Source organism: Suricata suricatta, chromosome 6 (genome assembly GCF_006229205.1).
Source record: "Suricata suricatta isolate VVHF042 chromosome 6, meerkat_22Aug2017_6uvM2_HiC, whole genome shotgun sequence".
NCBI lineage: Eukaryota > Metazoa > Chordata > Mammalia > Carnivora > Herpestidae > Suricata > Suricata suricatta.
The window spans coordinates 143,393,781-143,421,629 of NC_043705.1; the positions used below are offsets into that span (position 1 = coordinate 143,393,781).

Below are 27,849 nucleotides of genomic sequence, written 5' to 3' on the forward strand. Positions count from 1 at the left end.
CGGCGCTCATTTGCCCCCGTCATAAAACGTCCTTGGGGATGCGTTCTCTCCCGCAATTGACAGACCCCCAAACCCCTCACAGCGACCTGGGCAGGCATGCACGATGTTTACACGACAGGCGTCACACAGCTCTGCTGGGGACTGCAGACGCCTTGTCACGTCTGACACGTTGGAATGGGAACATCAGGGTTGGGGGGGGGCAGGTGTCCGGGCTCAGGACAATGACATTGTGTGAATTTGTGAAGACGTGCCGATGCCGTGGAGTAAGCCTGAGACACAATGAGCGGACTTGAAGTAATTTTATTAACCTCATTATGATTAGGACAGTAACTGGTGACAATCTGCTAAGTGACAGTTTAGGAAATGGAGGGAGGGCAGGGAGACAAGACAGAAGAGGCTTCCTTCCCGTTAATGATCCACCCTGCGTGGGCATCAAAGCCCGTTACCCCCCAGCGAGCCCTGGCGCGGGCCGTTCACATAACACAGTGAAAACCACAGCGAGCTTCCCAGCCTGGCATCCTTCTCCCAGCTGGGTACGCCTTCCAGAACGTGGCAGCCCAAATCCATCGTGACCTGCCCAGACTTTTGAGTTTTCCCGAGGAGAGGAGAGCCAAAACATTTATTGCTTCATGTTTTCAAGTAATTGGGAAAGGGTCAGGAGAAGGAATGAAGAGCACTGAATACTGACATTTTCCTTCCGGAATGTTCCGTTCCCAGTTACAATGCGGCGTAGCTGTGTCGGGAACGTTAATTCTGAAACCAGACGAGACTCTCCAAATCACTAACCCTGAGAGCACAGCTTCTACGTACAACCTCGAGAGGGAGCGAGACCGTAGCTGGAAGGTCAGCTGGAGGCGGGTGCGGGAGCCCAGGGGGGGCCCAGGACCGGGTGTGCACTGAACGCCCCAGCCACCCACCTAGCAGGTCCCCGATCACAAAGAACAGCCTCCCCCTCTCCTCCCCTATGCCTGCAGATTCTGGCCCTGCAACTGTGGTGGCCCTGGCAGTGCCGTCCCTGGCCAGAAGGGGACCTCTGCCATGTGTCCCGTCAGCTTCAGAGAGCGGCCCAGAGACTTGACAGCCTCCTAGCCCCAATACGTGGTGAATTTCATTCCTGTGATTTATCTCCATGGGCCTCTCAAGTGCATTTGGAGAAAGACCTTCTGCTTAGAGATACCGGCTTGGAGCACTGAGGATACTGGGAAAATAGTGCTTTACAGCCGGGTAGATCTACCTGGAAGGAAGAGAAAGCATCTCAAACCAGAGACTACTGATGCCTGTGGTGATGGGCACAGGGGACTCCCTGCCCCACCAGGGACGCCAAAGAATCCTCCCTGCAGGGACAGAGCCCCTGACCCCTTACAGGAGCGCACCCAGCACACCCTCTGCAGCGGGGTCTCCTCCCCGTGGGGGGACAGAGTCCCTGACCCCTTACAGGAGCGCACCCAGCACCCCCTCTGCAGCGGGGTCCCCTCCCCGCGGGGGACAGAGTCCCTGACCCCTTACAGGAGCGCACCCAGCACCCCCTCTGCAGCGGGGTCCCCTCCCCGTGGGGGACAGAGCCCCTGACCCCTTACAGGGGCGCACCCAGCACCCCCTCTGCAGTGGGGTCCCCTCCCCCAGGGGGGACAGAGTGCCTCACCCCTTACAGGAGCTAACCCAGCACCCCCTCTGCAGTGGGGTCACCTGGGAGGCCAGGCTGCAGCAGGTGCCAGAGGCCTCAGCTGCACCCCGAGTCTCCCTTCTCTGCCCCCGTGTTCTCTGTTGCACACACTGGAGGGGAGAGCCTGGGCGTTTCCCTGGGGCCTCCCTGAGCCAGTGGGGTGAGTGGGACCAGGGAGACTGCCCTGCTGGTATCAGGGGAGGGGCAACATCATCTTTGGCCTTGAACTGACGGTTGGAATGGGGAGTACAAGGGGCGGTGACACGTCTCAGTCCATGGAGGCCATCATAGACAGCTCGTATTCCTGGTCTTAGATGCAGCGAAAAGAGGAGACCCCAGAATCAGGGAAACGGCTGGCTGGAACGGCCCCAAGGTGCGGACCCTCGGCCCGGTGTGCGCCCACTTCTTCGGCCTGGGCTGCAGTCTCATTAGCTTGCTATTCGGCAACATTCACCAGGAAAACACGCATAGAGCAAATCTTGGAAACAGTGAAGGAGCAGAATGACAGAAGAGTGGTTCATTTATGCAGCCCTGAGAGAATCATGATGGAAACACTTCAAGTCCAAGACCATTCCACTGACGACACTCTTAAAACAAAAATGGGATTATAATTTTCCTGAACTTCGGATAATCTTCAAATTTCTCAAGGTACCACCTAAAATAAGACAAAGAAGAAAAACAACACTAAGAAAAAGAAATCAGTTTGTCACTTAAACATTCCCCAGATGCTGGTGTGTCAACTTTTCATGATGCAAGGGAAGGGAGGGTTTTAAAACTAGTGATAAAACTTGGGCATTTCAGGCCCACTCTTTGAGGTACCGGGTGTGGGAAGGCGCTGATCAGCGTGGGGTGGGGGGCGGTGTCTGCAGACCCGGGGGAGCAGGCAGACTGGGGCGGAGGGCCACTCCCAGCAGCAAATCTCCCCAGGAGAGAACCCTGCCTTGAGGTAGGGGGGGATGGGGGGATGGGCGACTCAAACAGGGCTGGGAATCTGCTTGGAGACCCTGCGCGGCACAAACAGGTACTTTCAGTTTGGTGTGAATGACGCTTAGCTGTGCTGGCTGGGGAGGGCGGCAGCTAATGGATGCAGTGAAAACTCACAGGAACTTGACGACACGGAGAAATGGGCAGAAAACAAGGAGTTTCCATCAGCACAACAGACAAACGAACGAAAACCCAGGGTGGAGAGCGACTACTGTTTACAGGGCAGAAACGGGACAGCAGCGAAGGGACAGGGAAACCAATCTGCTGGTTTCAGGTACATTTCACACCCGCTGCGTCCGCTGGCCAGAAAGGCACGGGACCGGGGGCCGTTGGGGGGCTCTGGACCCAGCATCACTTATGCCTGGAGGCCACGGCCACAGCCCTTCTCTTCCACGTGGGTGACCTGACTGGGGACTGGACCGTCCTGCTCCCAGCTCGGGACGCTCACAACTGCAGTGCCACCTCTGGGGAAAAGTGCCACATGCTCTCCGGTTCGGAACGTGCCCGCAGGTCTGTGCAACCTCCTTCTGTGTACCCGGCACCCGCGAACGCAGACGTTACAGGCCAGACGCCTGGCGTGGGGATTAGGAGTGGGACCTTTGGGAGGTGTTAATCAGGAATGGGGTCCTGTCCTCCTGTCCTCATAAAGGAGCTTCCCCTCCATCACGTGAGGGCACAGAGAGAGGGGACCGTCCACAACCCAGAAGCGGCCTTTGCCAGAACCCCACCGTCCTAGCACCCTGACTGCAGACTTTTGGCCTCTAGATCTGTGAGAAATACATGTTATTTAGCAACCGAACGGACCAAGCCTGCCAGGACCCACGACCCAGGACCCGGGACCCGGACCTCGAGCGGGTTTCTCTCCGAGAGTCCCCAGCAGTCAGCAGCGCTGGGCACTGTGCACAGCAGCAAAGGGCACCTCAAAATCCGCACAACCGGGGCAGCGACGCGCACGCAGGCCTGTGGGCTTGTCGGAAGGCAGGCTGCGCGTCACGTCTGCGGGAGGTCAGACTGGATCAGAATTCTCTCCCCGATAAAGACAGGTTTGTTAAACGTGTCGACCTTGTCTCACAGAAAGCATTATATAGAAATAAAATTTGCTTTTTTCAAATGATTAAACTTCCCTCATTCGCTTCCATCACTGGGATCCCACGTCCACCTCAAGAAACTAGCTTAAGATTTATAAACATGCGAATGTATCCTTTTTCTTTAAAGGGGAGGGCAGCAAGATTCCTATTCTCTTTCCCCTTTCTCTGCGCCTAGAATCAAAGCTGTCGCTTATGCGACACTGACATGAATTTTTGGTCTTGATTTTATTATTGCTGAGCTTGAACAAGGGTTGGAGGTGAGATCCCCCTAACGGAGGGATGCCCACTTCATCACATTTGGCGTCTACTAAATCGTAGCTAATTCTTCAAAGTATTCTTTAAAGCATCGACTGTTTTTCCGGTTCACAAACAGCCAACGTGTCCCCAAGGTCCTCTCGAAGTCTTCCCCTGGTGGACACAGGCCCCTGACAAGACTGCAAGCCCTCTCCGCATGCTCACAAGTCATGTTTTCTGTGATCAAGTCTGGTGGCGGGAGCTGTGAGAGGGAGGAAGTCTTCCATAAGCAGATTCTGGGGTGTCCTTATTGGTCACTACGCCATCTGTCACAGTGTCTTGCAGACATACGGACTTCATTTTTCTAAGTGACACTAAATTCAATGGGATGGGGCTCCTGGGGGCTCAGTCAGTTGGGCATCAGACTTCAGTTCAGATCATGATCTCAGACCTTGTGGGTTCGAGCCCCACGTCGGGCTCTGTGCTGACAGCTCAGGGCCTGGAGCCTGCTTCGGATTCTGTGTGTCCTTCCCTCTCTGACCCTCCCCCTCTCCCTCTTGCTCAAAAATAAGTAACCATTAAAACAATTAAGGGGCACCTGGGTGGTTGAGTCGGTTAAGCACCCAACTTCAGCTCAGGTCATGATCTTGCAGTCTGTGAGTTCAAGTCCTACATCAGGCTCTGTGCTGACAGCTCAGAGCCCGGAGCCTGCTTCGGATTCTGCGTCTCCTCTCTGCCCCTCCCCTGCTCATGCTGTCTCTTTCTCTCAAAAGTAAATAAACATTAAAATTTTTAATTAAAAAAAACCTAATGGGAAACACTGCAATATTTTTTTTTATTTCAACAGAGTCTCTTGGCCGGCCTCGATGGCGGCCTCCAGCCTGCGGGACTCCGGTGCGAACGAGATCTCTGTGCTCGGGCTATCACGCTTGGGGGCGCGGCAGAACCCGGGCACCGAGCGTGCCGCTCCACCAGTGAGCGTGGCTGCCAGGGGCCGGCGGGGAGGAGAAGGCAGGAAGACAGCCGTCTCTTCAATCCCTTGACTGTTTGCCCTCAGGACGGAGTATCTGCTAGCAGCTCGGCACCGCTGACCCAAGGTTTCCGACCCAGAGCTTAATTATCAGGAGACGATCCGTGAATTTAAATCCTTCACATCCAATTACAGGAATAAATCCACTGCAGTAAAACGCTGCCTCGTGAACGTTATAATAAATCAAACACAGCGCTCGGAGGGGCGCCATGGATTGTTTTCTTTCAGTTTAATTAACTGGGTTCATTGGGTTATTAAAAAAAGGATAGCTTTTAGTCTGTCCTCAGCTTATAAATCCAACATTTCTGAACACACTTCCACCAAACCGCATTCATTAATTTTTCAGCAATTAAAATTGGTTTTGCACTGACATCAATAGAAGTAGCAAATGAATGAAAAAGAGCGCTTTCAACTCATGAAGTCTTCTGCCAAGAATACATTTGGGCTTTTATTACCCTAGACTTTCATTTGGAAAATGAAATGACTGACTTCTGTTTCTATGTATTTCTTATTTAAATGTTGAAGAGAGATTTTCCTGATTCCATGTGAGGAAACATCTTTACGACTGACTTGGCATGCTCTCCTGCAATCCTCCTCTGATCCCGTTTCTTAAAATATCAGTATTATCTCATGTGTTTCTACTATTAGAAACTAGCCGATAGTCGCTTTCTACGGTCTAATGTAACAAATGTTCCGGAATAGCCTCTTCCTCCAGAGGCGATGCCAGGCATGAGAAGGTGGTCTCAGGGCCCCTGCTGGGGGGAGGGAGGCAGAGGAGGAGGGAGGGGAGGTGGGCAAGGAGGAGGGGGGGGGGGGGGGGGGGGGGGGGGGGGGGGGGGGGGGGGGGGGGGGGGGGGGGGGGGGGGGGGGGGGGGGGGGGGGGGGGGGCACGGAGGAAGGGAAGAGGAGGAAGGAGGTGAGGACAGGTCCTCAGCAGCACTCGAGGGGCAGGTGGGGCCAGGATTCACTGATGTTGTGGTCACTGTTATTTTTCTATGAAATGCCGCTTTCACGCCCGAAAGACGCACACTGCATCAGCACGAGACCTGAAGAGGTCCCGGTGTGGCCTCATCTGGCAGAGGAGGATGGAGGGCTTCAAAGCTCACACATGCTCCCTTCCATTATGGCCCAATTGGTTTTATTTTGTTTTTAAAAAGTTTCTTAATGTTTTATTTTTATTTTTGAGAGAGAGAGAGAGTGTGAGCAGGGGAGGGTCAGAGAGAGAAAGGGAGATACAGAATCCGAAGACAGGCCCCAGGCTCTGAGCTGTCAGCACTGAGCCCAACATGGGGCTCGAACTCACAAATTGTGAGATCATGACCTGAGCTGAAGTCAGATGCTTAACCGACTGAGCCACCCAGGCACCCAACTGATTTTATATGGCAGAAAGGTTGGTGTCTCCTTTCCTGGGGCGTCTGTAACAAAGGACTGCACCCTGGGGGTGCTTCAAGCATCAGGAATGTATGATCTCCCTCCTGGAGGCTGAAGTGAGGTGGGGTATGGGCATGGCTGTCCTCCCTCCCAAGCACAGCCTCTTCCGGTTTCCGGCTTCTGGCAGCCTCGGGAGTTCTCAGTGTCCGCACCTCCCCTGCCTGCACCCTCCCACGCTGTCCACGTGTGCCTTTTTGGTGGGGGGGAAGGGCACAACTCAACCCATTCTAGCAAATCATCCGTTTTCTGCCACTTTTGACACTGGGTCCCCTCTCCCGCGCCCTCGTAAGTGTGGGCTGTCCCCACCCCCGTCCTGTCCTTCTCAGTGGCTCTGGACCCAGACGGGTCCTGGCACTCAGACCCCTCACTGTGTGGAGTGCTACGGAGCACCTCTAAACGTGGGGCACCCTGCTCCTACGGCCTCAATGACTCTCACGCTTTTGGGGTTGTGTCCACGAATTTTAGCTAGATAGACAGTCCAGTTTGGTCCATCCTCCTCGTTACCTCTGTTCATAGTCCTCTGCATCTTTAAATGCGGGCCGAGCCTGAACAGAGTCTGGGAATTTTGACTCTAAAAAGTCGGTGCATTTTCCACTTTGCCATGATACCAATCAATTCCTGTTGGCTTTTCCCTTCTTCCTCGTTCCCAAGCAGTGACAAATGCCATTACATCTCTGCGCAGGCCTGCCAGGACCGGAGACTTCCAGGAAATGTTTTTGGGTAAATGAAGTGAGGGAAGAGGGCAGGGCCCTGGCAGCTGGGGGGGGATGAGCGGTCAACGTGGGCACCAGGGTGAGCCACCCGGCCGTCTTTCCTCAACAATGTGGCACTGGGCAAAGCCCAGGTATCCCCCTTCTAATCTTTGTCTTTTGTTTTGTGTTTTTTATTTTTTTGAGACAGAGAGTATGAACAGGGAATCGGGGCAAAGAGAGAGAGAGAATCTCAAGCAGGCTCCCGATGTGGGGCTCAATCCCACAACCCTGGGATCATGACCTGAAATCGAGAGTCAGATTCTCAACTGACTGAGCCCCCAGACACGCACCCCCGCCCCCGGTCTCCCCTTTCCGAGAGGCCTGAGACTCTGTTCATGGTCCCTCCATATCCTCGTGTGTTGGGTAGGGAGGGTGCTCCCGAAGTTCACATGGGCTCTGTATGAGTTCATATTGGTCAAATGGTCACAGGCCCTTTTGGGGATCAGATAACATGCTGTTCCTCACGTTGGAAAGCAGTGTGATTTCGAGGGTGCACAGAGCCCGGGAACCCGACAGGGACGGCGGGGCAGGAGGGCGCTCGTGTGAAGGAGCTGAGCACAGCGCCCCTCCGTGCCCTGCTGCTGGCGGTCCGCGTTCTCCACTGCAAACCGCATGCTCCCGGCCAGAGCGCATGGGGTCCCCAGCCTGACATTTCACTGGACTATGGGCCCTGCCACAAAAATGCAAAGAGGCTCAGGTAGGGGTGGAGCAAACAACGATGCTGACGTATCCCTGACTGGTCCCCAGAACACGTTACTTTTTGGATGTTTTCGTGGTTTTGTGCTCAGTCGACTAAGCCAAGACGCACGCTAGGATCTGGCGATTAAGATGCATGTTAACCTTTCAAAGAAGGAACCGGAAGACTGTTAGAGGGAGGCCGGGGAGTGGACGCCCCGTGCCGAGAGCGCTGGAGAACTTACTGGTGGTGGTGCTGCGCTCGGGAGAGTAGATTGCAGAAGGTGAAGCCTGCGAAGGCCCCGCCCTGCACGGACCAGCTGGCCAGGCCGAAGCCGCACCACTCCACCACCTCCCCGAAGTAGTTGGCTGCGGTCACGTACTCAAAGAAGCCTCCTGCAGAGGAAACATGGGCAAGGGGTGTGTTTCCGACAATGTGACAAGGTACTGACCGCCCAGGCGGCAGTGGATGCGTCGCTGGAGAAGGTAAATTCAACTCGGGGGGAAACGACTTTCAGAACTGTAATCACTGAAACACGCCCAACGTGTCCCCGATCACGATTCCTGGTGGTGACTGTACGCCCGCATCGGTACCCACGCGTGTATCTGTATGTGACCTACTACAGTTTCAATATCCCTTCCCTAGCTGGTGAGTCACACAGGTGACACTTGCGTGTTACACACAGAACACACAGGGTCACAATGAACAAACCAGCTCAATAAGACGGACTTGTACAGGGCCCTAGGCCAAATGTGGAAGAAAATGATCATTTTCAAGGGCAGATTCCTTCCTTCCTTCCTTCCTTCCTTCCTTCCTTCCTTTCTCCCTCCCTTCGTTCCTTCCCTCCTCAATTTTCACAGACTCTACAGTCTATATCCCAGACCAGCCCTGCTCTAGGTGCCCGGGGTGCAGGACTAGGCCCCGCCCCCACTTCTAGAACACTAAACCCCAATGTAATACACCAGGAAAGTGCTGCACACAGCAGGGGGGGGCCACGCGAGGGGCCAAAGCAGGTGAGAAGGCCCGAAGTCGGTCACCGGGGGTGGGGGGGGTGGAGGGAGGTCTGGTCACGGGCCCCTGAGGTTTCCGTGTTACCTACAGACTATTTAAGTGTTTTGTTTCAGAAGCTCTCTTGCTTTCTGTCTTGTATCTACTCAGTTCTTTCTACAGTATATTACTCCTTTTCTCATAATTTCCATCCCTCTTAGTTACTTAAGCAATTAGATATTCATTTTATGATCTGTTTCTATTTCTCTAAGATCTTGTGGTAGCACATGTTCTCGTGGATTCTGCAACTCATGGCCCACACTGTGCGGCACATGGTCCGTCGGGCTCCCCGAGGCCTGGGTTGAAGGCAGGTCCCTGTGGGGATCTGGGCTTGTGGGGGCCACGTGCGTGAGGGCACCACCTCTCTAGAGTCACACGGGTCCTAACTCCTGGCCTGAGGGTTCTGGACCGACCGTATCTGGCACACACTTGGGCCACAAACCTGCGTGAGGGCACGAGGTGTGGCCTGGACCCCAGCATCCATCCAGGGTCTGCCCTTTGATGATGATGACGCCCTTTCTTCCTACCATGCAGATGCATTTAAAAGATTAAAAAAACACGTACCCAACGACTTTAGTTGTTTTCAGAGAGAGGATTGGTTGTCTATGCGGTCTCTGGAAAGGAAGTATGGGAGGGTACCTGGCTGGCTCTGTCAGTCGAGTGTCTGACCTGGGCTCAGGTCCTGATCTCATGGTCAGAGTTCGAGCCCCATGCCAGACTCTGTGCTGACAGCTCAGGGCCTCTCAAAAATAAATGTAAAAAAAACCCTATAAATTCTTCCTCATACTCTCTTTCCAAACACGGGTAGAAAGAGTTTCCTTTTTCCTGAATAGCTATTCATTCAGTTTAGCCAGAATCTGATAAAACAGTAGTCACAGTGGTTGCTACCAACCATCGTGACTCACGTCAAAACCTTGTGGCAAATATCATGTGCTGGTTACTGGATCCGACAAAACAGAAACAGCAAGTCATCCAGCAAAGCAACGCTGGAATCTGTTCTCCGTTCCTCAGGACGTACCCCGTGGAATTTTATATCCGGTCTCGCCTGGTTTCCGGAGATTCCTCAGGATGTGGTCTGAATGGATGTTGACCAGCATGCCTAGCAACCACATGCAGCAGCCTGAAAAAGAGAAAATGCAGACGAGGGTTACGGCCAGGGAGCTGTGACATTCACGAAGCCAAGCCTGAATGACCGGAGTCACTGCAATCTGTCCTAGTCACCATTAGTAACATGTCAGTCACGGCCGATAGTAAAACCCATTATAATATGGTGTTTTGTTTAGAAAAATAATTTCTAAAGCGCTGCTGTTAGGTCTGCTAAATAGAGCTCTTTCTTTTTCTTATTAACATTTATTTATTTTTGAGAGATGGAGAAACAGAGCACGAGCAGGGGCGGGGCAAAGGGAGAGGGACACATGGAATCCGAAGCAGGCTGACAGCTCAGAGCCTGATGTGGGGCTCAAACCCACAAACCGTGAGATCATGCCCTGAACTGAAGTTGGCGCTTAATCAACTGAGCCACCAAGGCGCCCCAGAGCTCTGTTTTTCTTTAAAAAAATTATTAATGTTTCTTTATTTTTGAGAGACAGAAAAAAAGCATGAGCAGCAGAGGAGCAGAGAGAGAGGGAGAAACAGAATGTGAAGCAGGCTCCAGGCTCTGAGGTGTTAGCATAGAGCCCAACATGGGGCTCAAACCCATGAACCATGAAATCATGACTGAGCCTAAGTTGGGACGGTCAACCGACTGAGCCCCCCCCAGGCGCCCCGAGAGCTCTGCCTTCCTAGCACAACTGCTAAGTTACATAACCTGCCCAAAACGCATGGACCTCATGGCCCGAGTGTGCGTTTTCAGGACGACCGGACCCTGGCACAGGCGAGCATCAGCACCTCGGGGTGGCCCGCACGACTCACTGGGTCCTCAGGGAAACCACGTGAGGTGCGGCTGACCTCCCCGTGTGGCCAGCCGTGCACAGGCTCCCGGGGAGGGGTTCCTGCTGCTCATCTCGGACGGTCCCCTTGTCCTTCTCTGCAGCCTTGTTGGAACAGCTTCCTGCATGTCCACGGCCTCGCCCGCCACCCACCTCCTACTCACTCGCCTGTCACCCCCCAGGTCTGCTCTCGTGCCCCGGATCCCGACGGCAACCTTGGCTGCTGGCCACGCGGCCCTCCCCGGACATCCCACAGCCTCCCGATGTTTCCTCGAGGGCTCTGAAGAGTTTTTGGACGCTTTTCACCACTTAAAAAGGAGACTTATTAGATCACGTGTCTTCATTCCAACAAGAAGAGGTAAAATGCCCAAATGGGGTTTTATAAAAGGAATAACTTGAGTTGGTGTGATCATCCTCTGATACTACAGAAATGCGAAGGTCAGACGGTGCTTGTCGGTGGCTTTCCATTCAAGGTCAAAGGAACGTACACCTGGAGTAACCTGGTCAGTTGGACTCTCAGGTCATCCCGGGGTGTGGGATCATTTGTCACCGTCACCACAGGGACACGTGACACATTCTGGTCCACAGCAAGGGTTTTAAGATTTCTTCCTTCCGGTTTCACCAACTGTAGGCAGGTTTTTTTCTACATAGTTCATACCGAATTTTGCAATATGCTTTGTAAGTCACTTATTAGATCCATAAATCTGTAGTTGATTCAAAACTGGTTTTGCATTTCAGTATGTCTGTCACCTCTAGGTGATCTGTCCTCAAGTTTGTGGTTCCAGAAAGAATCATGTTCTCAAAATTCCATGTTTGACTTTCTCTTCTTAGAGTTAAGCTCATTTGTCACTCAGATTGCTACGAAAGCTGGCATTTGGGCTCCTCTAAGCTACACATTTAATTCTGTTTTTAGGAATCGTGAAGTCTTGGTACCACTTTTACTGCTCTGAGAAACTTTTTGTTAGGACATTACTATTATTACTATTTGCTTAGCTCTTCATGGTAAGTATCATAAACGCGGTTAAATATTCATGTCGTTTCACGTTTACCTCCTTACAAAAACTATAAACTCTCTGAAATCAATATAACACCAAAAAAGTAACCCTGTTTGCTTCCCAACTGATATATTTTTTTCATTTCTGATTCCTTCTGTTGAACTGTAGGGAAGTTGAGAGGTCTGTATACAATACAGTGGGGTCTTTAATTTCAGACCAGCCTCAGGGCCATCTGCAGGGGACGGGGTCTGTCTGCCTGGCTACTTGAAACGACACTGAAATTCACATACCAAGAGGATTCTTGGTTTTGTTGTTGTTCATCAAAAGTAGTCAAACTATTCGTCACAGAAATGGTTTGTGGGAGAAACTCAAACATTTAAAGCCTGTACCCCTTCGTTAAGAAGCCCCTTCCCTTGTCCCTCGCCGCCTGTTCCTGGGGCACCAGTGCGGTGACATGGTGAAGCCCGGGGTCTGCTATTTACACGGTTCAGACGTTGAGCAGGTGTTGTGCCATCGGATTGTCCATACGTGTGTGCAAGGACCCCAATCTCTGCCCTCTAGGGAACGTGGGGCGGCAGGAAGCACGTGTGTGGCTCCTGGCGGAGAACAGGATCTTCCGCACAGGGCGACCACAGTGTTCCTCCTCTTGCTGGTCGGGGCAGAAGGAAATCAGGTAGTCAAAGGGCGGGCCGGTCAAGCAGGAATCTGGGGGCACGGCACCCACAGCCTAAGCTGGGTCTGGCGAGCCCCTGTCTGGGGGCAGAGGGACACACCTGGTCTACAGCAAAGCAGCGCCCCAGCGCGAGGCTGTCCGTGATCAGACACTCTCGCTGAGAGATGCCCGCGGTGGGGGCAGGCCGTGGCGTGGAGCTGAAGCTGGGAGCTCTGGGTGCTTTTGAAATTTAGAAGCGATCTCCTATAAAACAGAGCCTCGAGAGGGTGTCGTTTTGTTCACCCTTGCTGCTCTGCTGTTTTATTTTCCTTTTCGCGCAGAACTTACGAGCTTATGATTAGAACTTGAAAATATACCGTAATCGCCATTCACTGATAAAGATTTTAAAAACCTGAAAACGTCCCAAACCTCAAAGTTGGTTCAAGTTAGTATCCTCAGAAAACTCTGACTGCCTTGTTGGATGGTGACCCAGTCCGCCTCTTTCTCAAGTCCCAAAGGAAACTGCGGGAGGCCTGATGACACTGTTAGGTGCCACGGCCAGTCAGCGCCCGCGCTCCACAATCGTACGTGCTGCTCTCTCTGCTGGTGGCTGCTGCTAGTTTTCGGTTGGCGTTAGGAACGGGTGTCTGTGCTTTCAGTGCCCGTGTGCGACGGCGTCAGGCATGCGCTTCATGTGTTGCCGCTGGGACCACCTGACGCTCCCTCCAGCGCTCAGCCTCCCTGCCGCGAGGTCACGGGCCGTCAGACTCCTCTCTCTCTCACCAAGCGTGGGCGTCCTACCTAGGAGCCGCGGGGACGGGAAGTATGAGTTATGACTAGAACAACAGAGTGCCTCACGGCGGCGACACTCACCTGCTAGAAATCGGGGGTCAGTGACCCAGCCGTCCGCATACACCGCATACTGACTCAGGTACCTGCTTTGCAAGTAGCCGTTATACGTACAGAACATGAACGCCAACACGCATGTGTACAGGGGCATTGTCTTTCCTCCTCGGATCAGAAATGGGAAGATCAAGGACCTTAGGAAACAGGAAACAGAAACAAATTTAAATAAAACACAGACCAAGGGTAAAGAACATCATTTCTGCAATGCTCTTATAAGTCTTGGGTTTTTAATCTGGCTTCTTGTACGGAAGTCCCCATCAGCAGGACACAGCCCGCGCAAAGCAGAATTCCCCAGTGAAGAACTAACCACGTTCCAGTTCTGTTCATCACAGAGCACAGACTCAGGATTCGAAAGTTACAAAATGGGAAACAGACGCACGGAGAGAGAACTCAAGGCTTCGGGAGGCTCTGGAACGCGCACGATCCTCCCTCGCTCTAGACTGAGCGCTGGGACGGGGGACACAGCATGTCACCAGTCAGCCCAGTGGCTGTCTTCCCCGCTCAGCCCCTCCTCGCTCACAGCACTCAGAGACGCTGGGACAGGAAACGCTCTTACACCTGCGGGGCTGGGGGGTGGGGGGGGCCGAGACGGACGCACAGTGGGTAAGCAAGCTGCTCGAGGTCACAGAGCTCAAGTGTAAACCCAGGTAACTCCGAGGTCACATTCTTCTGTTCCACCACACCACTAAAGTTTAGGGAGAGAAACTGTAAGGACGAGGAAATGACCCTTACGAAGAGAAGAGGAGACCATGCTGTAGTCTGAATCCCTTCTGTAGCATCAATTCATAATACACCGAAAGGGGCTGTCCCTACACACCCCATGGCCTCTAAGAGGATAAGAAAGAACTGCCGTAACCACCATCTACAACTTTATGTCAATAAATGTGACACTCTGGACAACTACACAAAATCCTTAAAAGACACAGGTGACCAACGCTGACCCAAGAAGAAATCGCCAGCTTGAATAGCGATCTCTTATGGAAAGAGACTGAAGCAGACTTAGGAGGTTCTAGAAAAGACACAGCTGGAGTCAGGGGAGGGGATTCGCTTCGAAGAGGCACAGGGCCATCTACTCAAGGGGATGCAGCCGTTCTGAATCTTGATCGTGGTGATGAGGCTACCCTGTGTACAATCCTCAAAACTTGACCAAACCACAGACTAAAACTGAGTGAACTTTGTTCTATGCGTATGGTGAATTACACCATAAAAATGGGGAGGACATAAAAGCTTATTATTTGCTTCCTTTCTGGCCACCTCCTCGAGGTGGCAACGGAACTGATGGTCAGCAGCAGGAGAACAGCCCAGTGGCATAACCCTGGCTGCGTGTCCACGAGGCACTGTGCCAGGACAGCCCCGCTCAGGTCCCGGGGAGGACAGCCACGCCCTCAGAGGCAGTCTGCAAGCTTCCCAGCTTGTTCGGGCCAGTTCTCCCAACGCAGACTTCCTGTGGGTTTAGGGCAAAGCACTGGCTGAATTTAAGCGGCCTCTGGCCATGACGTCATCAGAGCCTTGGGGCTGGTGTTGACAAGCGCCTCAGAAAGAACAGGGGACGTCCGCTGGTTCCCTGCATCGTGGACACATGGCTCACACTCGGGCAGGGCAGGGGGCTGGGGCGGCGGGTGGGCGCCTGGGCTGTATGCCCACTGCAGGCCTCTGTCCTGGGACATGGAGTTGGTTTTGACCCGGGTTACGTGTACGTGTCTTGGTCTAGTGTGGATGTCTTTAAAGACAGGCAGAGGTTCTGACGGGCTGTGATCCGGCACCGTAGTCACGGTGCCTTTCCCCCTCCCCGTTCCTCAGCCAGGGCAGCCGGAAGGTCACCATCAGTGCAGAAGACAATCGGTTCTCACTCTATCCCCGGGTGCCCAGACTTGGGAAGAGGTGGGGGCTGCAGCCCCGTCGCCGAGGTCAGTGAGGGGTGATGATTCCCGAGCTGCGGGAGAGCTGAAAAGGGCCAGAAAGGGCCACGCGGTGACAGAGGTGAGGGGAAGCCCCCCTGAGAGTGATGGTCTCAGGGAATCTTCCAGGAGGCAGACTGGAGGACGAAGCGTTAGAATTCGAGTTTGAAGAACTCCAGGGTGAAAGAAGAGCAGGAAAAGAACCCCGGGTGATGGCGGGGCTGGACGCGGTTCAGGGAGACGTCTGTGAAGACGGGGAGCACTCAGCTCACGAGACTGGAGCCGGCGACCCGCACAAAACCCGGCCAGGTGCCACGCAGGGTGACAGGGACGCAGGATCCAAAGGAGGGGGAGAAAAAAGTGGGGAAACACACGGAATAGGAACTAAAAGGTAAGGCCTCAGGGACCGCTGGTCTAGACGGCACAAGCGTCTACACTGTAGACGAGCCAAGTGTCACAGTCACATGGGCAGCTCTGAGCAAACAGGCGGAAAACGTGCAGACCCTCTCTGGAGGGGGTGCGAGGAAGCGGTAGATTTCTGTAGGAGGATCACGCCCAGCAAACTTCTCAGCTGTTTCTCCTGATTCAGGTTCAAGTTCGGGGCTGAACAGTGAACCACCAGCAAACGCCAGCTCGCACCTTCTAAAGCCGAAACTAAAACCCGTCTCCGGGCCTGTGATGGCCACGGGAGTCCGGATCAGGTGTCCGCACACACGGCCCCCGGGCCGGTTCCATCCAGGTCACGGCCTGTGTTCGTCCGGCCCGTGAACTAACAATGGTATTTACGTTTTTAAATAGCAGTGTGGAAAAGTCAAAGGAATATTTCATGACACATGAAAATTGTATGAAATGCAAGTTTCACTGTCCACACGGCAACACCACCTTGGTAGCCTGTTTGCGTCCTGCCTGAGGCTGATCACCAGCTGCGCCCACAGAGCCCAGCAGGGGCGACAGGGTCCGTGGTGCGGCCATCTCACCGGTCCGCGCCCCCGCTCGGTGCGCTGCAGGTCACCCCCAGCGGCAGTCTGAGTGCCTCACCTGTCCCTGTGCTGCACACCTTATTTATTAATTTTTTCATGTTTATTTATTTTCATGAGACACAGAATCTGAAGCAGGCTCCAGGCACAGAGCCTGACGAGGGGCTCGAACCCACAAGCCGTGAGATCCTGATTTGAGCTGAAGTTGCCCTCTGGGCGCCCCCTGTTCTCCCATTGTGCACACAAGGGAAGTGAGCCCACAGTGCTCCGGAGACACGGTGGAGTGCGGCTCCGGGGTGCAACGACACGTCAGAAGATGGCGCCAGAGGTTGCCATGACGGGACCCAGCGGTCATCACAATCCCCGAGGCACGGGAAGCAACGGTCAGAAAAAGAAGAGAACTGAAAACAGAGACGCGTGACACTGTGTTACAGAAGAAGTGCCAGCGAGGCTGCCAGCGCAGAAGGTGCCCGGGCTGCCTTCCGTGTGCCGCGCGGGGCAGCCTTTCGGTGAGGGCAGCAGCTCGAGGGGTCTGGACGCCGGAAGTGAGGTCAGCAAGCAGTTCAAAAACAAGGCCAAGCTTGAGCGAGCCGTCTTCTTGGGTGCTGGGGGGTCATGGACACTGCCCGAGCCGCGCAGCCGTGCGGACTGAGGCCAAGTTCAAAGCGGCTCTGAATGGTCTTCGAGCAACAACTGACGGGGACAGCATCTCCACGGCCACCGAGGAAACACCAACTCGGGACAAGCCCGGGAGCGACGGGCTGAGATGCGGACACTGCTGGTGGGAGCAGCGGCCATGTGGCAGGTTGTCCACCCGTGAAAACGGCAGCTGTCCAAGGCTCTCCGCTGGACCAGCAGGTGCTTTTCCACCTCACCCCCCCCCCCCCAAAATTTATAGCATGTGACTGAATTAACAGCATCACCAGTGAACCTGAAGGTCCCTCCAGGGACTTAACCGCCATTTTCGTTCAGAGCCCAGACTGAACTTTCTCTTTATGAGAAAAACGGCCCTCCACCACTATTACTGCGCTTTGAAATTAGCCCTCTTGCTGCAGATCTGATAGTGTCTCTCAGGGAATTCAACCTGAAATTATAAGGCAAGGTATCACTCTTGTGCAAACCCTACGCTATGTTAGTCACTTCAGCAAAAACGGACGCTGTCTGAATCCCAAGTCATGGAAGACTTTGTGCCGTTAACGTCAAAAGCAGCAGCGAGATCTGCATTCTCACATAAACTTGAAATGGATATGATTTCTAAGCTCAAAAATCCAGTGTGTTTTGAACATTTCAAAACCTATTTCCCTGTATACCTGGGGACCTGCCGTCGCTCACGTGGAAGACACTGACCTATGATGTAATCACATATGGAAGGACAGACTTCAACAGAAGAATCCAGGAGAATTCCATAAGTGCCTTTCAAGCAATGAATTTGTCCAGTGAAAATCAGAAAATCAGAAACCTGTCGGGGTGCCGGGGTGCCTCAGTCCATTAAGCGTCTGCCTCAGGTCATGGTCATGATCGTGGCCGTGGGACCGAGTCCCATGTTGGGCTCCATGCTGAGTGTAGAGCCTGCTTAAGATTCTCCCTCTCCCTCCCTCTCTGCCCCTCCCTGCATACATAAATCTTGTGGAATATCTCTCACAATATCCCTTACTTTGTCCCTTGGTCCACAAAGTTCAGAAAAAGCACTATCTGGCCCTCCCTCCCCCAGAAAAAAAGCCCCAGTTTTGACCTCTAACTGAAAGGAAAACAGGAGTTGCGCTCTGGAAACCTCACTCTGCCTTTTGCAGAAAACTCGCTTGCTCCGGGCTTCAGGGCTTGGGTTGCAGGCAGCCAGCCTCTTTGGTCTGGGGTCCGCCTGGGCCATGAGGTGGGCACAGTGTGCCTGTGTCCTCAGCTACGAGATGGGAGAGAGTGACACTGATCTGGTCCAGAGAGTGCCCTGGGGGAGCCTGAAAAAGATGTGCACAAAGGACCCAGGAGAAGGTTCACTTCTCTCTAGTCTCCCAGAAAGCGAATGTCAGAAAAGTGGCCAATGAGAAAGAATGAAATCTGGCCATTTGTAGCAAAGTGGATGGACCTCGAGGGTGTCATGCTAAGCGAAATAAGTCAGGCAGAGAAGGGCAGATACCATATGTTTGCATCATAGGTCTAACAGGAGAGACCTAACAGAGGACCATGGAGAGGGGAAGGGGGAAAGAGAGTTGGGGAGAGAGAGGGATGCAAAACCTGAGACACTACTGAATACTGAAAATGAACTGAGGGCTGAAGGGGGACAGGGATGGGGAAGGGAGGTGATGCTAATGGAGGAGAGCACTTGTGGGGAAGAGCACTGGGTGTTCTATGGAAACCAACTTGACAATAAATTATAAAAAAAAAAAAAAAAGAGTTCTTATGGTTAAAAAAAAAAACTGGCCAGGACCGGAAACGGCATTAGAAAGGCCGACGCAGACGTCTTCTGCTCCTCTCTTATCTCCGCCCTGGAGGGGACAGGTGTGACCCGATGTCCACCGGCCTGGCCATAAAACCACAGAGGTCAGAACAGGCTGGCTCAGGGGACGTGACCTATGCCTTCAGACCTCAAGCAGGGAGATAACATCTCTGCACCAGCCCAGCCCCGCCCCCCAAAGGCTCGGCGCCCCAGCCCGGGCCAAGTGCTCGTGGCTCTGCGGTCTTCAGGGACCAGGTGCCCAGGCGGAACACTCTGCTCCCTCCTGGTAGTTTTGGGCTTGTCTCTCTCCTTTTAGGCTATTCTTTCAGCTTTACGTCTTTTTCCTTGGAAGTCCATTCAGCATATCAGAAAGGGTTTGCTTTTGTTTTAAATAAATGTTTATTCACTTGGGGGGCACGGAGGATCTAAAGCAGGCTCTGTACTGTCAGCACAGGGCCTGATGTAGGACCCGAACTCATGAACCTCCTGAGCAGAAGTCGGAAGCTTCACCGACTGAACGCCCCCAGGTGCCTCTAAAGGGTTTCCTTTGAAATGGGCCCATTAGGAACCAAAATGGTGGTGTTGGGGGTGCTTCCGGGTATGACTTTTATCTGAGCCATCATCTAGACTCCAGAGGGACAGGGCAAACCTAGGGTTGCCGTGGACCCCAAGCGGCTCATCACGGTGGAGGATCACGTTAAGACGCGGGGCCGGGCTCAGCCACACAGCACTTGTCGTGCGTGGTCCGGTGCCCTGGGGCCCAGGCCGCCTCCGTGCCCACGGTCACGGGCGTGAAAAGCCCCCCTCGCACGGGGTCCCATCTGTGTGCACAAGCACCCTTCCACACGGAACCGCAGAAAAGGGAAATCCCTGAACCTGGAAATCATCTGCAAGATAGACCGTGACGTGCTCAGACTTAGGCATAGTTTAGGTAATGTGTTACTCCAGTCCGTGTTTGGCTCCTGCAATGAGCTAAAGGACGTAAAACGGTGAGGGACCAGGGAGCTGCGGAGAGATTGTTTTCCAGCTCATGAGATGGAGCGTGGGACTGGACCTGATACTGTGTTCTCCACTGTGTTACAATATCCTACTTATTTCCTTTCTTTCTGACCCATGTAATGAAACAGTACAGAAACAGCACCAGTGGTGTTTACCCACGGAAAGGTCACGTCTCTGTGGCTGGGAGGCAGCCAGGCAGGTGGGACACGTCCGACGAGGGGACAGGACAGGGAGTTCTCTGCAGCTTCGATGGCCGGCAGCCTCCTGCCGGGTCTCCAGCTTGGGCATGTTCACAAGCTCAGGCATCGCATAACGTGTTTCTCACCGCTCCCGACGAAACATTTCTAGTCATTCCTAATCGTATACGACATGCTTTTTTTTTTTTTTTTTACACTTTCAAAGCTGTTACGATCACCCTGTTTAACAGATCGGGACCCGGAGGCTCAGAGGAGCATGGGGACTTGGTGACAGACACACTCAGACAGGGCACGCTCTCGGGCAACGTCACCTTCCCAGGTGCTCCATCCACCGCATCAGCAGGGCGCGGTGAGAAGTGGGGCTGGGGTGCCAGGGCCGGTCCCGCCTGGTCAGCCCACGGCGTACGAGACAGTCATTTTAGTTCAGTGTTTCTACCCACCCAGAAGGATACTGATGTTATTATACGGACTGAGCGGGGGGGGGGGGTAACGAGATTGTGTGTTTATGCCTGTCTGTATCCTCACTGCTCTGAAGAAATGATCCCGTCCCTCCTAAAGACCATGAGGGACAAGGGAAAAGCAGAGACTCGAATTCTGTCAGCGCTTCAAGTGATGCAGTTATAGGTGGTTTTTAACGTCTCCTTCGGTTCTAAGATTTCCACAAGGTGCACGTGCTTCACCTGCAGGTGCATTTGCATGTAACACCAACACGGATTGTAAGTCCTGGCCCGTAATTTGTTTGGAACAGACCAGAGGGGTGAGAGAGAGAAATGAGGTTTCCTAGCTGACGGTCTGCGATCGCTATCGGAAGAGGTCAGGGTGAACTGGCCACGTGAACAAACAGGTGGACACACACAGTGTCTGCAGGCAAGTTCCCGAATGTTTAACAAAAATTTTTTGGTAATGTTTACTTATTTTTGAAAGAGAGAGAGAGCACGCGAGAGCGAATGAGTAAGTGGGGGAAGGGCAGAGAGAGAGGGAGACGCGGAATCCGAAGCAGGCTCCAGGCCCTGAGCTGTCAGCACAGCCTGACGCGGGGCTCGAACTGGTGACTAGCGAGATCGTGACCTGAGCCGAAGTTGGACACTCAACTGACTGAGCCGCCCAGGCGCCCTGCGAGTTCTCTAACGTTAAGTACAAAGACAGTATTCTGTAAAGCCCTTGGAAGGGAAATGGAAACAAAGGTCACCAGAGCCAGCTTAGGTCACTGTGGCCGCTGTGGTGGCCAGAGCCCGAGCTCCTCAGCCTCCGAAGCGTGCGGGATGGGGTGTGTGCCGGGGCTCCTCAAGCCAGAGACCGATGCCGCGTGAGGCCCAGCTCGGTGGTCAGTAGGTCTGTGCCCGTCAGCTCGGTGTGGTCTGCTAAGAGGGAGGAAGGCCTGAGGGAACCGGCCCTATCAGAGGTCAGCACTCAGGGCAAAGACTTGGAATCATGATCCTTAAACATTTAAGACGTTAAATGTTTCTTTTAGGACCATCATTTACTATCTTAATATTTTTAGTTTTATTTGTTTATTTTGACAGAGAGAGCACACGCACGTGCGCATGTGTGTGTGGGAGGGGCAGAGAGAGAGAGAGGGAGGGAGAGAGAGAGAATCCCAAGCAGGCTCTGAGCTGCCAGCTGGGAGCCGGATGCGGGGCTCAAACCCACAGAACACGAGATCATGACCTGAGCCAAAATCGAGTCAGACGCTTAGCTAACGGAGCCCCCCGGGTGCCCCTGATTTTCAGGTGTTTAGATCCAGACACTAGCTCTGGGTCCCTGTAACTCACAACCTGAACAAGAGCACAATCTCCTGAAGTGTCTTCCCAGCAAACTGGAGTAATTTTTGCAAAGAAACAGCATGTTCATCCAGCAAGTGACGTGACTCTCAGAATAAAAGCTACTAGACGTCATGTCCCAGGGGCAACAAAACAGCCACTGGGTAACTTGGCAGCCACTGAGGGGCCAGTGGACTTGCTCATGTTTAGATGTCCAACACTGAGAAAGGCTGTTAATTTTAATAACGGACGGTCACTACCTTGTTTGTCCACAGCTCGACGCCGCTGAGACCCACCGCGCCTCCGAGATGTGGATCTGTTCCTACTTGGTTTTTCTCTCTGTACCTCTCTCTGGCAATGAACCGCACAGACGCCTGTAAGGCCACAGACTTAAGTAAGCTCTGTGCGCTTTCAGGACAAAGCTACGAACATCATAAATGTTTCACTACCTGTCACTCTATACCTTTGCATCCAAGTCTTTTTTCCCCTCAAATTATTTGAAGCCATAAGGGCCAAGGGGTCAAGGTACCCTTCACCTCCCGTGCTTCCTGACCTCTTCTAATACTACACATGCCACATTTATTTATTACTTTTTTTTAAATGCTTATTTACTTTTGAGACAGAGAGAGAGAGAGAGACAGAGCGCCAGCTGGGGAGGGAGGGGCAGAGAGAGAGGGGGAGACACAGAATCTGAAGCAGGCTCCAGGCTCTGCACTGCCTGCACAGAGCCGGACACAGGGCTCGCACTCCCACGCCATAAGATCATGACCTGAGCCACATCCGGATGCTTAACCGACTGAGCCACCCAGGCCCCCACCATACGCCACATTTAAAGTGAGGCCGGCTTTTCCTATAGGAGCCGCCGGGTTGAGAGGAGTGTGGCCCTCTCCTCTCCCCGCGATGGCGAGTGCTCGTCCATTGATCTCTGAGTACTCCGAAAAGGGGGAGTCATCTGGCAAAAATGTTACTCTGCCTGCTGTATTCAAGGCTCCCATTCGACCTGGTATTGTGAACTCTGTTCACACCAACTTGCGCAAAAACAACAGACAGCCATATGCTGTCAGTGAATTAGCAGGTCATCAAACCAGTATTGAGTCTTGGGGTACTGGCAGAGCTGTGGCTCCAATTCCAGAGTTTGAGGTGGTGGGACTCACCGTTCTGGCCAGGGTGCTTTTGGAAACATGTCGTGGGGGCCGCATGTTTGCACCCACCAAAACCTGGCACCGTTGGCACTGCAGAGTGAGCGCAACACAGAAACCATATGCCATCTGCCCCGCCCTGGCCGCCTCCGCCTTACCAGCACTGGTCATGTCTAAAGGTCATCGAGTTGAGCAAGTTCCTGAACTTCCTTTGGTGGCTGAAGATAAAGTTGAAGGCTACAAGAAGACTAAGGAGGCTGTTTTGCTTCTTAAGAAACTTAAAAGCCTGGAATGATATCAAAAAGGTCTATGCCTCTCAGCGAATGAGAGCTGGCAAGGGCAGCATGAGGAACCGACGTCGTATCCGACGCAGGGGACCCTGCATCATCTATAATGAGGACAACGGTATCATCAAGGCCTTCAGAAACATCCCCGGAATTACTTTGCTTAACGTAGGCAAACTGAACATTTTGAAACTTGCTCCTGGCGGGCATGTGGGACGTTTCTGCGTCTGGACTGAAAGTGCCTTCCGCAAGCTGGGTAATCTCTATGGCACTTGGCGTAAGGCTGCCTCCCTCAAGAGTAACTACAACCTTCCCATGCATAAGATGCTTAATACAGACCTTAGCAGAATCTTGAAGAGCCCAGAGATTCAGAGAGCCCTCCGAGCACCACGCAAGAAGATGCATCGCAGAGTCCTCAAGAAGAATCCACTGAAAAACCTGAGAATCATGTTGAAGCTGAACCCATATGCAAAGACCATGCGCCGGAACCCCGTTCTTCGCCAGGCCAAGAATCACAAACTCCGAATGGATAAGGCCGCAGCAGCCTTAGAAGCCAATCAGGGGAGGAGGGTGCTCCAGGCAAGACGCCTGTGGTAGTAAAGAAAGGAAAGAAGGCTGTTGGTGTTAAGAAGCAGAAAAAACCACTGGCAGGAAAGAAAGCTGCAGCGACCAAGAAACCAGCAGTGAGAAGAAGCCTGCAGAGAAGAAACTCACCACGGATGAAAAGAAAGCTGCCACATAACAACTTAGGTTTGTTTATTCCATAAAAGTCATGATTTTGGACAGCTAATTATGAATAAAGGCCTAATCAAAGACCGTGAAAAACCAGAAAAAAAAAAAAAAGTGAGGCTGGGGCCAGGCTCTCCCCAGAAGGCCACCAGCAGAACAGAACAGGAGAAACGATGAAGAGATGCAGGTGTGACACTCTGAGGGTCACAATCAGGGGTTCACAGAAGGGCCAGGTCCTGCAAGCTCTGGGATCTGGCTGGGCACGGCCCTTGCTGAGGGGGCTAGGAAGATGAGACCCTGCGGGCATCTGGAAGTCCGCCCTCTGGGGGCCACACAGCGCTCCTCCTCTGCCTCCGGGGAAAGGTGGTCCCTGGCTCAAGTGGGATGTCCTGACAACTGTCAGAGGACAAGCCAACAAGGGAATGAGTAAGTCCAGCAGCTCTCTCGTTTCCTAACTCAGTGCCCAGCTGGGGAGGGGAAGTTCATGAGCAAGGGCAGCTGTTAGCTCAGTACTGAAAAAACCCAGTGGGCAGGAGAGAGAGCAGCAGAACAGGTGCGCTGCGGGCAGGTCAGGGAGCCATCCCGAGGGACTCTGCCAGACGCAGAGCAGATCTGCCCGGACGCTGGTGTGTGACCCCAGGGAGTCACTGCACAGGGCGGTTGGCAGTCGGGTGCCACGCCTGTTGGGTTGGGCGCATAACAAGGCTGGCGTAAGAAGACACCACTGAGCTCGCCCTCGAGGGCTCAGTGCACACGGCGCTCAGGGGCCCACTGTCACCATCCAGGGCTGGGGACTACGTTGCCTGCCACGATTAAAAACGTCCCCACAGAGGTCCTCCGCTGCCCAAGGGGGAAGTGCTCAGGGCCCCAGGGTGTTCTTTCCCACCCTCATCCCTTCTCCGACTCTTCTGCCAAAGAGATCCTGTAGATTTTTTCTGTCTTGCCTTCCGGCACTCCTTAAGGAAGTACCTTGGCTCTATATCCCCAATAACGAGTTCAGGGGCAGGTTTGTAAATCAGTCTTCAGAAATGTGCGCCAAATGGATACAAAAAGACACAGAGACTGCCCTGTGTGAGTGTGGGAAGCTTCTGCACCTGCCTTGGGTGCTCCCCACTCCTTCAAGTGGCTAACGCTTCCCTCCCGGCTGCCTGGCCTCACTCCTGGGTAATCTGGGAGCTCAGCCTGGGGCCCCTGCAGCTCCCATGGTGTCCGGTCCTCCTCGGCCCTGTGTCCTGGGCAGGGCCCCGTACAAACGGCGGGGCTGCAGAAACACAGGCTGGTCAGCTGGAGGCTTTACAGTGGGCACTAAAATGCTGTTTACACTTCTGTTCCAAGCGCTCGCTGACTTAGGTCAAATGACCGTTTAATAAATTAGCTGTTTAGGTAGAACGGAAAATGTTTATCTTTTCTATCTGGAAAGCTTACATGTCCCCAAAGCCACAGGCTCTATGTACTATAACACGGATGACTTGAAAAATACGGGATCTGTGCTGACAGCTTGGAACCTGCTTCCGATTCTGTGTCTCCCTCTCTCTCTGCCCCTCCCCTGATCATGCTCTGTGTGTCTCTCTCTCTCTCAAAATAAATAAACTTTAGAAAAAAAGAAAAACAAACAGCCCAGCCGGTTAAAAAACCATGCCTGAACTAGCAAATTCTCGACTAGTGTTTAAAGCCGCTGTTCTTGGAGTCAGGGTTTAGACCCAGCACCCTGCTGTCCAGTAGCCTCCAGGAAAACACCTGACTTCTGAGTCTCAGTGGCCTCCCCTATCTGAATGGTCTAGTCAAGGACTGTCACCCTAAAGGTGGCTCTGGCCCCGTGGGACGCTGCATTCAACCAGTCTCCCACTGGTTGACCTCAGATATAATTAAATGTAATATTTTAAGTTAAAAGGTTCAAGTCAGGCTTTCAAAGCTCTGTAAAGTGCTCCCTTGACACATTTCCGATGCCATGTCTTCAGAAGTTTCTTCTTGGTACTTGAGACCGGCAGCAGGTGCCCATGAACGATATCCCGGGTCCATATATGTGTGCCCATCTGCACAGCGACGTTACGGGATTGTTCTGTTTGCTGACCACTGGGGTTTGCCAGCACTGCGCAGGCATTTTACGGGGTCATCCTTATTTAAATTGCATGCCAGTCCCGCAGGCTGGCGCCATCACTGTGCCCATTTCCTTGATGGGGAAACCTGGTGCAGAACAGCTTTGGAACTTATCCCAAGTCCCCCAGTGACGTGGCTGGGATAGCGTCTACCAGTCTGACCCCAGAACTTAATTTTGGGCATCAGGGACACGGACACATGTTCCAGCATGTTTATGGAGACATGTAGGCAGACATGAGAATTGTACTGACGGTCAAGTTGCAGTAATGCTCAATCACATTACAAAGAAAACTGGCAGTCGGACAACCATTCTGCGTACTGGAGTAATCGTGGAGAGTCAGGAACACAGGACTCAGAAAGCCTTTGTTGAACACCTGACTTGACTCTGCCTGTTCAAAGCACCTTCCTAAAAAGCAGATGGGGGAACACAGGGCACCAGGGACTCCTGAATCGAGAACGGAACAGAAGAGGGGCACCCACGGACGCTTCCTTTTCCTATTTATCACATGGGTGTTGTCAGGTGGGACCCAAAATCAGAGAGGTCACGTCAACTGCCCCCAGTCACAGAGTAAGTGAACCGAGCTCACTCAGATGCAGAGAACATCCTTTTAAACTGTGCAGCTGTTTCAAGTCTGAATGAAAATTTAAAAATTAAAATAAAATTTTAATGTTTATTTTTGAAAAAGAAAAAGAGAGAGATCGTTGAGTGGGGGAGGGACAGGGAGAGAGGGAGACACAGAATCTGAAGCAGGCTCCAGGCTCTGAACTGTCAGCCCAGAACCGGATGCGGGCTCGAACTCATGGACAGTGAAATCATGAAATCGTGAGCCAAAGTTGGATGCCCAACTGAGCCACCGAAGTGACACTGAGTGGAAAATTTTAAATTCTGAGTTTCAACTTTTATTCAGCCATTTGCTTCAGCTGTGGAAAAGTCAACCCTTAAGAACTAGAGAGAGCCCCAACTTACTGAGGACCTGAAGATTTCAGGCACAGCCATTTTAAATTACCAAAAGATCTGGAAATCCCCTTAAAGATTCTATGTCTCTAAAGTCATTGATTGGAAAGGTACTCCCAAAATCTTGGGACTTCTTGCATAATGTAGGAGTGAAGGTCTCTGAACTTGAAGCCCTAGAGCCCATAAAGTCCATGTATGGTAAAGGGGAAATCACAGAGTATCCAGTTCTAGAAAACTAGGCTTCCAACTTGCAGGTAGTAACTGGTCTAGATACAAACAGCTCCACCCACTGCAATGAGACCAAAGTGGAAATGGTACTAAAGGAGCCAAAAACTATAGCTTAGGATAATTTGAGGTCATCTGCAGTCACCTTTGGGTCCGATAATCTCGTCTTCACAGAAGAGAACAAAGACCAGGATAACCGTGTATCACACCAATTCCCAAAGTTTTGCAAAAATCAAAACCAAAACAACCCCTTCTCCGATTCCCTTTCCAGTGCCCTTTACCCATATCCCCCACTTTCCCAGACTGTGCTAAAGGAACCGTCCGCACCAGGGAAGGAGCTGGAAGAACCGGGGTGGAGGGCGAGGGCAGCAGGGATGCAGGGGAGGTCCCGGCGCCCGAGAGGACCCCGGGGAGGGGACAGCAGGGAGACAGCACCGGGGAGACCGTGCGGAGAGGTGCGGCAGGGAGGGCCGGGCAAGGAGGCTGCGGGAAGGAGGCACGGGATGGAAGGAGGAAGGAAAGGACGGGGACCGCCGAGGAGGGGGTACCCCGGGAGGGGGTGCCGGGGCGGGCACAGGTGGCGAGAGGGCCAGGGGTGGGGCGCGCCGGCCGGCGGTTACCTTTGCGCGTAATGGACGAGGAACATGGCCAGGAGGACGCGGTTGGGCGCGTGCCGGAGGCGCTCGGCAGCCGTGCGGGTGCACACCCAGAGCGGCACGGCCAGGGACGGCAGCTCCTGCAGCGCCCAGGCGGCCCGCGCCGGCAGCCCGCA

The 27,849-nt window shown here is 53.1% G+C and overlaps 1 protein-coding gene across 1 annotated transcript; it reads right to left on the reverse strand.

Moving 5' to 3' along the window:
- Positions 1-280: 280 nt before the first annotated feature.
- On the reverse strand, positions 281-27,846 carry SRD5A1 (steroid 5 alpha-reductase 1; the record flags this gene model as incomplete). Its single annotated transcript, XM_029941290.1, has 5 exons — positions 281-2,318; positions 8,103-8,253; positions 9,924-10,025; positions 13,354-13,520; positions 27,698-27,846. Coding segments are annotated over 5 exons (636 nt in total), but the record flags the coding sequence as incomplete, so codon positions are not given.
- Positions 27,847-27,849: the final 3 nt, after the last annotated feature.